Here is a 12,643-nt window from a genome sequence, read left to right as displayed (position 1 = left end):
AATAAGGATTTAATCTACGATTCAGGATTTTTTTTCCAAAATTAATTTCGGTTTTTGAAAAAGGATTCAGGAAATGTAATTTAATTAAGTAATTTTATTGACCAATAAAATTATCTTAAATAAATCAATCTTTAAATTTTAACATTTAACTATTTTTAGGAAGCAAATTTTATGAATTTACCCATACAGGTATAAAAACTGTACTGCTTAATACTTAAAATTTCCGTGTCCAAACAGATAAAGAGTACAGTTCTTTGTGTAAAATAGAGCCAGAACCCTGAACAAGTATTTTTAACTCGATGGCAATACTCAGGCAAAAATGCTGAAAGAAATCGAGTGGGGTAAAGTCCACCTCGAACCTAGGCTCCATTCCTGGCATGGTGGACGTAAAATAATGGTTTAAGAGGTAATTCTACACTATTTGATTGAATACCTGGGCTGGCACCTGAAGCGTAAGATTCGTTGCGTCCCATTTAAAACCGATCATAATACGATTTACTTGATGTGTCAATGCGGTGCCCTGTGTACCACTGCACCAAATAAAAAATAATATAATAAAAACCAATACACCCTTATTTTTTTAAGAAGGAATTTTTGCGTTCTTATGATTAACACAAATATTTTGATTTTGGGGGGCATTTTCAATGAGTTGTAAATAACTCACTATTAGAAAACGGAAAGCAAGTAGTGTTAGAGCGGGGTACGAACCTCAGACCTCTGATCCGTGAGTCCGCGACACTAGCCACGGGACCACAGCCCGGTTAATTTTATCGTGTCGCTGGCTGCAGCAAGTCGTGTGGATTTATAACTATCTGAAATTGGCCTATTGCGTTGTATATGGGTTGTATCTATTATTTTTTACTTTTGTATATAACTATTTTATAAAATAAAATATAAAATACTTAAGTCCATATAAAAAAAATAAAGAAAAAACAAATGAAAAATTTAACGATGCTTCGAGATAATTATCAATGCGATAATTATCAAAGCGGAAGTGTTTGGAAAAAAATAGGTTTTAATAAGAAAAGCAAATGGACTTAGATCTATGAGCATGTTTTCATTAGTATAGGACTTTAAACCTTTGTCTTCAGGGCCCCGATTACAATGGGAAGTTAACATTCATCTTCAATTTTATTTACAAAGGAAAATTAAGTTTTCTGTATGAAAAGCAGAATATGCATACATTTTTTTCTTTTAAACATGTTTAATTGTAGATTACCGATAAAGGTACTTTAAATGTTTCTGCAAATAAACTTATTTTCGTACACAAATATCGATTTTTCTTTATAGACAGTCGAAGATAATTCTGTTAACTTCCCATTGTAACCTGGGCCCAGGAAGTCATACAACGAAGAGTTCAATTGGTTTCAGATTTAAAATGTAGTCTAGATTAAAAAAGAAAATGGTTTTAAGCCCCCTGCTCTCAACCAATAAAATTATTCTGTGATAACATTGCTGGGCCTTAATTACAATTTAAAGTAAACAGAGTTATCTTCTATACATTTTATATTTGAAGTATTAACTTTGTGGTTATTCATTATAATAAAATAAAATAAATAAAACAGCTTTGTTTTAAACCACTAATTAAAAAAAATAAAATATTCATAAGTTACGTAAACCTTGACGAAGAAGCTTGTTTGCTTTGAAACCGGTCGGTGAAAAAAAATCAATAATGAAAAATTAGTGGTTAAAAACAAAGTTGTTTAATTTATTTTATTAGTTATCTTCATTTGTCAATAAAGAAAAATATTATTTTCTCCACAAAAACGTGCATGTTTGCATTAATAATTAAAGTATCTTTGTCGATAACTTGTAAATGAACGAGTTTAAAAATACATTGACTTTTATTTTATTAATTTGAATCATAATTAATAGTCATAAATAAAAAGTAATATAAACATGAGTTTTATATAGGATAAGTCTGTTGACTTTCTACCTGAATACGGACCCTGAAATAGTTAAATTTTACATATATAGTAAACGTTTTACAAAGAAAATTTTTCAAAAATTATAATTATACATTGGGTTCACAGTAAATTCTATCCAAAAAGATGCAGAATAATTTTATTAGATGGTGCGTGTATGCCATTTGTGATTTAAAATATATCGTTTAAATGACTATCACAGCTTGCTCCTGCACTGATTGATCGGGTGAAGTAAATTTTCGATGACTCTGTACAGCATTTCAGATGGTATGGCGACCATGTTGCGGAGAATGGTTGTTGGTGTAAACCTGATATTTAACATAGCCCCACAGAAAATACTTTAGTGGTGTTAAATCACAAAATTTTGGTTTCAAAATCAAAATTTTCAGGCAATTACTCCATCGCGACATTTGCTGTATGGCAAAGTACAGCAAGGCGCGTCTTGTTGAAAATAAATATCGTTCTCATCAATTTGGGGAAAGAAAAAATAATTCAGCATGGCACGATAGCGCTAACCATTTACAGTAACGATACGTCTTTGCTCATTTATAAAAAAAAATATGGCCCAATGATGCCACCATACTATAATCCACACCATACAGTGAGTTTTTTCGGATGTAATAGAGCCTCATCAATCACATGAGAGCTTGATGAAAATCGGAATTTCCTTCACGAAACGCTCTTTGAGTAGCAACAAAACTTCTCGAATTTTGATAGAATATTTAAACAGTTTCCAAACCTTGGAGCATTGTAAAACGATTCATGATAAAATGGCAAACGTTACTGTTTGAAATTTAAATATGGCCGCCATGAGCTATAAAAATCCTATCGTCCCTATTGGCAAACCCTGAGTATGCAATGTTTATGACATGGTTTAAGATTTAAGTGTTTTATCAATTTACTGTATCGACGTAGTGTTCTTGGGTTTTATGGCTGTACTATCCGCCGGTAGACAAGGGAACGTTGATGATGGGGTAGAGAAAGGTGCTAACCTTTTGAGACTAATTTTTCTAGCAGTATGAGTGAAAATTTTATATCATGATATATTTTTTGTCTGTTCCTTGCTGTATTTTTTATTGTATTTTATAATGTATAATTAATTCCTTATGTTTCGGAACGAGTTTTAGTTTATCCTGGGAAAAAATATGCATTTGTATATTACGTCCGTTCATTAAAAAACACATTTAAAAAATCGTGTTCTATCAAATTCAAATCTTGCACTGATAGTTCATAATGTTTACCTTGAAAATATGAGATTCAAAATATTACCCACAGTAAATAAATAATAAAGAGTTCAAACAACTTAAAACCTTTCATTGCCATTGAAAAAATGCCTTAAGGTTTCAAGTTGAAGACCTTTTAACATTCGTTTTAATTAAATATAAATTTCCTTGACATTAATTTATAGTATTTAAACTGACCTTTGTAGTTTTTTTCTAATGTCCAATATTTTTATTGAAATTATGAAATTTCCACACTAATTAAGGTCGATACAAAATTATTTATTTACCTTTAATCAGAAAAAACATTGGCCATTTCATTAAAACGTTTAATTTTAAAAAATGTAAGATAGTGTTAAATGGCAAACGTTTTAAACATGTTTTTATGACGAATAATGAATGAATTTATAGAATTGGAACTCGGGAGTTTTTGATTCATCGGCTACTCTCAGGTGAAAATCACAAAAAAAGTAATAGAGTGGAAATAAGTCCATCTCGAAGTTTATTAATCAGAACATTTTCCTACCATGCTCGAGGCCCGCATTCTATTCACGACAGGCTCGATGGAATATCCGTTTTTGAAGATAATTTTTCACAATTATGTTTCGAGGTCCCTGGATTGGATTCGAAGTGTGAGACTGATCATCTTGCCTTCACGTATTAAATCATCGCGGTTTTCTGCATTTAGAGTACCAGCGGAGCGCCCTATGTATTACTCGGTGCGAATAGAGAAGTTATAATAGCTAGTAAAAATAAAAAAAATTAAGACATTTATTTTATTTCACGCTCTTAAGACTTTTACTAACATAAGAGCCATATAAGATACGAGGTTATAAACAACAAAAAGTTTAAAATACAATATAAAGAAATAAAAGGTAGAACAGTGTTTAGATAATAGAGTTGGAGAAAATATAAAGAAGCTGTAAATGAAAGAAAAATTTGTATAAAATATTAAAAAAAAAAAAAATAGCTAAACAAATAAATTATAAACTCATGTTACGACAAAAGACACGAGTGGACATAAAGGTGTTATGTGACGAAAATAAAAAGCAGAGATATCTGGGGTTAAACGGGGGGTTTCATTATTATTCCTTTTATTTTTTCTGTTCATGTATGTATCTTCTTAAATAAATAAAATAAAATTAACATATACGGCAAAGTTTTATACACCAGTACAATTATTATTGATAATACTTCATTTGCTCTAAAAATTAGTTTTCTGCTACGTTTTGATGGTCTGGTTGGTTTTATATGAAAGAGCTGTACATAAATTTTTATTTGTGTAAAAAAGTATATTTTTGAAAATTAGCAACTCCGAGCGGCCTTTATCTACTTACTGGTGGTTTAACTTAGGCTGGCGCGTTCAGAAAACTCACACGAACGCATTTAAAATCTACAGGTGTTGATTAAAAAATAAACGTTTTATTAAATTTTAACCAAATGTGCTACCTTTTTTTTAAAATTCGGTGTTGGATCAGAGGGTAGTGTTTATAAAAAAAAATGTAATAAAAATTTACCAAAATACTTTGTCTTATTATTTTTTATTTTTCAAATCATTTTTAAAAAGTTCTAGTTTACTAATTATAGTCCTTCTAAGAACAAGGGGCAAATCAAATTTGAAAAAATGATTTTTTAATAGTCAATTACTGTAAAACTAGAATGCGAAGCTGTAAATATGGTTTTAAGTATATAAATAACAACATTTATTGTTTGTTTGTCAATAAGTGTGTATAGGTACGTATTTTTTCCGATATAATTTGTACTGCGCATTTTAATTACACTCTATTAAATATTATTATGATGATCACAAAATATTAAATAAAAAAGAATGCTTGTTTAAAAATAAATACTCGTAAATATATTACATTTTCTTAAGTCATTGTTTTTTCCCGCTCTAATCCAAAAGAGATTTTTACAACATTTAATAAAACAATACATATGACATCAAGATTTTTAAAATCAGTATTCTGTACATTAAAAATGTTTTTGTGTAAGTTTTGCGAAAGCGCCATCACTACACAATCGACTTATTCATGATTTGATTAAATGAAAATACCTACATATTTATAAACCAGTATTTTAATCCATAACTTAATACTCGTACATATTTTTATATTTTTACCATTAAGAATCACAGCGAAATTCAGACGAACGCAGAAGCATCCTGTGTATATTAAATTACCATATCATTAGCAACTAATAAAGCAATAGTTTTTTTTATGTCATAAGCGCGTCTCAGTGCGAGAGAGACAGAGAATATTGTCATAATGCGTATGCCGTGCGATGTCATACGTCATACCATGGGCTTACTCACGGATACTACACAATGCGTATGTGAAAGCATAGCACACGCGCCAGCTTATAAAAATCCACCGGTACGTGTTTAATTCGTTTCGGCAATTCTAGGTTCTGGCATAGTGATGCGGTATAACTATGCTTGGGGTACTATTCTGAACCACTCTCGTGGCACGAAAACAGTTTTTCTCGTGTATTTTGTACGTAAATACTCGAGATAATTCGGCCACGAGAGCGTTTGGAATACCAGCCCAGAACCTTCAATTTAAAAGAGTCAAATTGCCGATGTGAATTTTCCAATTTTGCTAAAAACAATGTAGAAGTAAAGTATTTAAGGACAGCCAAAATAATCTTACTAAATAATACAAAGAATACATTTCCAAAAAGAGTTTTGAACTAATTAAAAAAAATAAAAAAAAATAGTTGAAAAATTTATTTCAACACGGAGCGAAAACATTTTTGAGAAGAAAATATGGAAGTCTAGGGATTTACAGGGCTTATGACCTGCCATTGGCTGGTTTAAGTGGCCACTTCACACACTGTGTAACATTCACCATTCTGTCTATGTTTAAACATCCACATTTCCTTAACTTTCCATCTGTTGACTTTTGTGAAGTAAAAGAGATGAAACCTCTATCATGTGGGTGAGATTCATCCGGCTGAACCAATTCACCTACTAGGCAACGCCTGAAAAAAATTATCAATTTTTTTACTTCTTCTTTTACCAAGTAGTTAATTCAACAATGTTTTGAGTAAGTCCAAATGCTTGCAGACCGGCTGGATTTCTTCCCTAGTGAGTTATTCATATTTACATTTGTTGCAACAGAAAGGGAAAACATTTTTGAGAAGGGAATATGGAAGTCTAGGCATTTGCAGGGCTTATGACCTGTCATTGGCTGGTTTAAGTGGCCACTTAACACACGGTGTAACATTCACCATTATGTCTATGTTCGAAAATTCATATTTCTTCCATCTGATGATTTTAGTGAAGTTAAAGAGCTGAAACCTTTATTGTTTTGAAGAGATTAATCTGAATGAATTATTTTCCACACTAGGCAACGCCTGAAAACAATTTTCAAATTTTTAAACTTCTTCTTGGACCAGTTGGTCACAGCAATAAAGGTTTCAGTTCTTTAACTAACATTAAAATCAACAGCATAATTGAAGAAATATGGATGCTCAAACATAGGCAAAGTAGCCACTTAATAATCATCAAGTCATAAGCCCTGTAAATGCCTAGAATTCCATTTTCCCTTCTTTAAATGTTCTCCATCTTCGTTGTAATTTGTCATTTTGACTTTATATGAGTTTAATCTAAATTTCAAAAGGCGTAATTTTCTCATTTATAGTAGGTATTTTTACTTTTATGATAATAAATGTTAGTAAATATTAGTATTTGACCACTTACCGACTTTTTATGTTTACGGGTTTCGAGACGTACTCGTCTCTTCGTCAGGACACTCACTACACCAACATGCAAATACTAGAATAAACTTTCCCTTCTACCATCATCGGTAGTATGTACATATTATGTATACCATGGCAAAAGTGAAAGTGTATTTTAATGTTCGCATGTTGGTTAGAGAGTGTCCTGACGAAGAGACGGGTACGTCTCGAAACCGGTAGGCATGAAAAGTCAGTAAGTGGTTTAGTACTCATATTGACTAACATTAATCAAAATGTTTGTTCAGAAAGTTTATGTTTTGAAAATCAATAAGTTTTATGACCTAAAACTTTCAAATAAAATATTTATCAGTGTCTGATTATTAATTTAATACGATTGTGAAATTAATAATTATTTTTACATAATTGTAAATAAATTGATTCCGAATTTATTTATTTATATATTTGATCATTTATACACTTTTTTGTAAACTTTTCCCAGCTAACAAGGGTGCATAGACTGCATACCCCGTTCCAAGCTAGGCAATAATAAAATAATTAGTCAATTATATTATAAAAATCGCTTTTACTCGCCTCCACTTTATTTCCTCAACCCGTATTTTCTTTTCTTCACCTTCTTACATTGCTCTTCTTATTTTTTTTTTCATCACCGTGTAACGTATTCAACTAGTATTTATTTATTTATTCATATTTCTTGTCTTACAAACTATAATTAATAATAAAAATAATGTGCCCTCACTGGGTACCCGTGCCGAGGAGACTTAACAATATACTTTTTGAAAAATATTTTTACATTTGAGAATAAACAAAGAAGACTAACTGAATAAACAGAAATAATTAACAAAACGTTCAGACAGTTTTAAACACTACATATTTACGTTGATAATTTATTATATTTGTGAAAAACTTGATCTATTAACTGTTTTTATTTTATTTATTTGTGTATTAAATAAAATAAAACTTAAAAAAAAATATTTTTTCAGAAATACCTAAAATTATTGTTTTTAATTATTTTTATTATTTTTTTAAAGGAACGATTTAAAAGAACTGCGATTTATTTAAAAGTACAAAATAATATGATTTCTTTACTCTGTATCAGAGAAATAATATGTTAAATACCATAAATTACTATAAAATTAAATTAACTCATTAAAATACTCACGCAATCGCTTTTCTGAAGCTGCAAACGCTACACCAGACAAAAATAAATTAATAAAAATAAATTTGTACATTTTTAAAAAGCAATTTTTGCCCGAACAAAAAGTCGATTTGTTTGATAAAACTGTTTGTAAAAATATTTGTAACTTATTCGAACGGCGCAACCAAAAATATCGTGTTTTTATGTGCAAATAACGCGTCCGAGCAAGTGAGAGTTAAGTGATTGACTGATCGGAGATTGGACTCGATACAAACAGCATATTGAATAATATATTACGTGTTATGTCCATACCTATGTTATGTCAACAATCATGGTATCATTTCATGGTAATTTCTATAGAGTATGCTTATTTAGGAGGCAGGAAGTTTGGGCAGGGCGAGTCTAAGAAAAATCAGGAAGTCGGTTTTCCGGATGACTTTACTAGAAAAAATAACGATTTATCATTACCATCAAACCCTCATCTACACCTGATGGTGCACATGTGCATAGGGCACTGCATTGGTTAAGTAAACGCAGTACGAAGATCAGTCTTACGCTTCAGGTAATATTCCAGACACAGTGAAATATTACAGTGTAAATCCACTTTATAAATAAATATTTCATGTTGAACCTATCAGGAATCGAACCCAGGATCTTAACCGTGTTAGGTTAACGTGAAATATATGTTTTACAAGTAATTTCACTGCCCCTCACCCTAGATAATCACCTTACCTTCGTGTAACGGATCGTCGTAATACGCTATATTTGACGTACTAGTACGTAGATAGGGAAACGATGAGGGCGCTAAATTTAAAATTAGAACCCACAGAGTCTTAACCCTGGATAATTATATACCGGGCATCCGATAAAAACTAATCTAATTCGTAAAATGTAGAATTTCCAAAACAGCCTAAAAACTATTATAACATTTTTAAAACGACGTTTTTTCGTATGGTTTTTACATTCATTCTTTTTGTTCTTTAAAGCAATGCCGATGTCTAATAAGTATAAAAACTTAGGGTAATACGGCGCATTTGACAATATGCCCTATATTAAGTTCCTTAGTTTATGCACTGATGGCGTTGCAAAAGCGCTTATTCATTAACCATTGCCAGTACTTTTGGAGAACGGACCGCATGGCGATCGCAGCGAAACATTCATTGAATTACAGCTGAAAACCCAAAATAAGCATGAAATTCACTAAATATTTACAAAAAATTATTAAAAATTCACAAAAAATTTTTGGAAAACATATTTTTGATAGCTGCTGTATCAAAAATAGCTGCTGTAGATGAATTTTTCAGAATAAATTTGGAAAATGAGGTCCATGAATCGCACGCAACTCTGTGTTTGTTTGTGATGTCATTTTGCAAGCGTTTTGTTTTTACGTTTAGAATGTTACGTAGTGACTATTTGGGGTTATATTTCACCGTAAGTTGGGGTTTCATTTGTTTTAAAATGCCTCGACAGTACGAAACAAAACATCTTCGAGCACGAGGGACGAAGAAAGCACTACAGAAAGCTGTAGAAGATATTATGCAGAAAAAGGCTCTATTCGTGAGATCTCTAGACGTTTCAACGTACCTGGACGCACTTATATGCGCAATAAGGATATTGATTTGGAGAAGATTCCACTTGGTCGTAAGTACTATTTGGCACTAGAAAACGAGAAAAAAATAGTTGTGCATGTGCAATAAACTTTTGTAAGAAGGCCTTAATTTTTAGTTGTGCCGTAATACTCCACTAGTGGGGTAATGTCACAATACGGTTGTGTTTTTCTTTCTTCAAATTTAAAAGTTTTATTTTTATTTCTTAATGGTTAATCGTGCCAAATCAATAAATAAACCATTTTCTGGTATTTGACTTTAGATAATATTCTTTTTTCCACATTCGAAAAATCCCATTCCTTTTTTTGTTGCCATATGACTTACTATATTTGGAAAAAACATTTGCGAACAAAAAAACTAAATTCAAAAAGAAGGTTAAGAAATATGTGTTAAATAACTTAAACATGAAATATTTGTACATTATTATTATTATTAGAGCACACAAGAATACGTTTATGTGTGCCATATTTCAAGATTCAAAATAAAAAAAATTGAATTAAAAATCCCTCACCTTTCCCGAAACTGTTCATAAAAACTGGTGTCTGAAGTTTCGTAAATTAACTATTAATTTTTAAATCGATTTAACTAAAATCAAATATTTCTTTACAATCAAACAGCGAAAAAAATAAAACAAATTAATCAATCAAATGCACACGGCACACGTTCAGTTTCCCAGTATGATAGATTCATCTCGAAGATTGCTATTATATTTTTCACAGAAAATCTTGATTCTCCCAAGAAAAATAGTTAAAATATAACAATATTTTAGAACGACCGCGTTTAATTAAGTGAAATTGCTTCGCAAATATGAGGACAATTTATGTAGGTACTAAACTTCAGCGAATTACAATAAACCGTTGTGTAGATACTTTTTACGATTTTCTTTTTTAAGCACGCGACGAAAAAAACGCCGATGCATGTATGAACCGTGTAAAAATAATGCTTAATTAATGCTCATTTAAACATGATGTGAAGACTATACGAACAATTTATTAAAAGGCATTTTATTCGAGAACCCTGTAATTATATTCGTGAGATTTTTTTTTGTAACCGTGAGAGAAATAATAAAAATAATATTCCGGTTTACAAGACGTCACTCCCCATTATCGTTCACAAAGATGTTTTTTTCTTTTACGCAATGGGAAACGTTGAAAAAAAAGTTAGGAAATTTATTTATTTTCTTTTTCTGCCAAACGGTTTGATAGTTAGCGCGTTTGTCTACTAAGCAAGGGGTCTCGGTTTCAATTTCCGACGTGGTTGAAGTGAAATATTTATTTTAAAATATGATTTTAGATTATAATATTTTAAAGTCCTTCGACTGGCACCTAAAGCGTAAAGCTAGGTTTACACAAGGACAATACGATAGATATGACAATATAGTCTCGTCCCAGCTCCGTGAATAGCCCCGACCACGTAGGACAGGACGCTGGGACAATACTAAAATTCTGCGAGTGAGCGCTGCGAAAATGAATACATGACGACGAAAAACATGATTTATTTTATAATAATAATATTATAATATAAATGCATTTTTTCAGCCAATATTCCGGCAGAAAACCTTCGCGGGAGCGACACGCACTCGTCGAGTAAGTCGATATTGTCCTACGGTCCTGTCCGTCCGCGTTTACACGAAAACAATGCGGCCGCGTGCGGTGGTGAGGGTTATCATTGTCCTGCGGAGATAGCTTGCCCTACAAATTGCTGCTTACACGTGGATAATAGGTTAGATCCTGGAACAGAACAATATTGTACTGTGTAAACGCTATTTAAGACGTATCATTTTACCCCTATGTAACGAAAATGATTAAAACACGCCACGGTTGGTGTACCAAACTACCAAAGCACTGCCCTGTGTACCATTAGGTGCGGAAAGGGAATGATGGTGATGATTTTTGGAATAATAATTAGGGTAGACTGGGTACGGTTGTGACAATTTTCCTTTGATCACCCATAATTTTGTTTGTATGCCAATTAGCTGAAAGGAAGGAGTTTTATATAGTAAAGTGTACATTTGTCTACGTATAAATACTAAAACTTTGTCCCTCAATACAACGGTTAACTCATAGGAGCAAATTAGAAAAAAAATAAAAAATGACACAACCGACCACACCCCAGGGGCGATTGTGACAATGCCCAACGCACTCCTTCACAAAAAAACACCCGCCATGACAATATAAAATATTTTACTGCTATTGATGTTAAACTTAAAACAAGGAAAAACACAATTTTTCTATCTGTTCACATATAACAACAAATTGATAAGATTAAGAAAGGGTCTCTGAGATTTTTTGGTCACGTAGATCGAATGGACGACGAAAGAATGGTGAAACAAGTATATATGGCGAAAATAAACGGCAACGTGAGACGAAGACGACCAAGGAAGACGTGGCATGATCAGATAAACCAACATCTTAAGTCTGGTCATGTCAAAAGCAGACAGAACCGAAGGGCATGTATGACAAGATGTATGAATGTTGAAGAAGCTAGGAATGTATGCCAGGATAGACGTGTGTGGCGGTCCATTCTCTCTGCCTACCCCTACGGAGAAATGGCGTGATGGTAGTAGTAGTAGTAGTACTTTTTACTGCAAAAAAGTAATGTAGGCCTGTGTAGACGTTAGTGTCGCGCGATGGTTGACGCAATATTGCGGAAAACGTTTAGACGGGCACGCCGTTCTTCACTCCCCTTGCGCCCTTCCCGCTATTCCTTATAGTTTCGCTAATGCGACGACTGTCACAACCGCACCCTGGCACAACCGTACCCAGTCTACTCTACATTAGTAAAAAAAAACAAAATGTTTATTGTATGCAGCACGAAGCTAAGGGCTATCCATAATCGTATTGATAAAACTTTTTAGGACAACTCAAAAATTAAATTGTGATGAAAATGGAAATCATTTTGTGGTAGATTGGGGTTCGAACATCGAACCCTCTGAGCCGTGATTCCGTGACACCCACGGGACCACAACCCGGTTCATCAAAATTATGCTTGTACATAATTGAAAGCAAAAATATTAAATTGATATTGATTAGCGCCTGTAGCTTGTATTGTAAG

General features: G+C 32.3%; 1 protein-coding gene across 2 annotated transcripts in view; it reads right to left on the bottom strand.

Moving 5' to 3' along the window:
• Positions 1 to 12,643, bottom strand: part of LOC148283938 (protein takeout-like) — a 39,091-nt gene that overhangs the window by 21,893 nt on the left and 4,555 nt on the right. The window contains exon 1 of one of the 2 annotated variants that reach the window (XM_088242907.1): positions 8,007 to 8,232. The exons of the other annotated variant lie outside the window; for it this stretch is intronic. Within the exon in view, the coding sequence (XP_088099033.1) occupies positions 8,007 to 8,076 (70 nt within the window). The 5' untranslated portion in view covers positions 8,077 to 8,232. Of the gene's footprint in view, positions 1 to 8,006; positions 8,233 to 12,643 lie in introns of those variants that run through there. 2 annotated transcript variants of the gene reach the window in all.

This window comes from Micrasema longulum, unplaced genomic scaffold (assembly GCF_059751315.1).
Source record: "Micrasema longulum isolate JH-2025_06_02 unplaced genomic scaffold, ASM5975131v1 h1tg000177l, whole genome shotgun sequence".
Taxonomy (NCBI): Eukaryota; Metazoa; Arthropoda; class Insecta; order Trichoptera; family Brachycentridae; genus Micrasema; species Micrasema longulum.
Note: the sequence above shows the minus strand (reverse complement) of the source record. Positions and strands in the feature narration are given on the sequence as shown.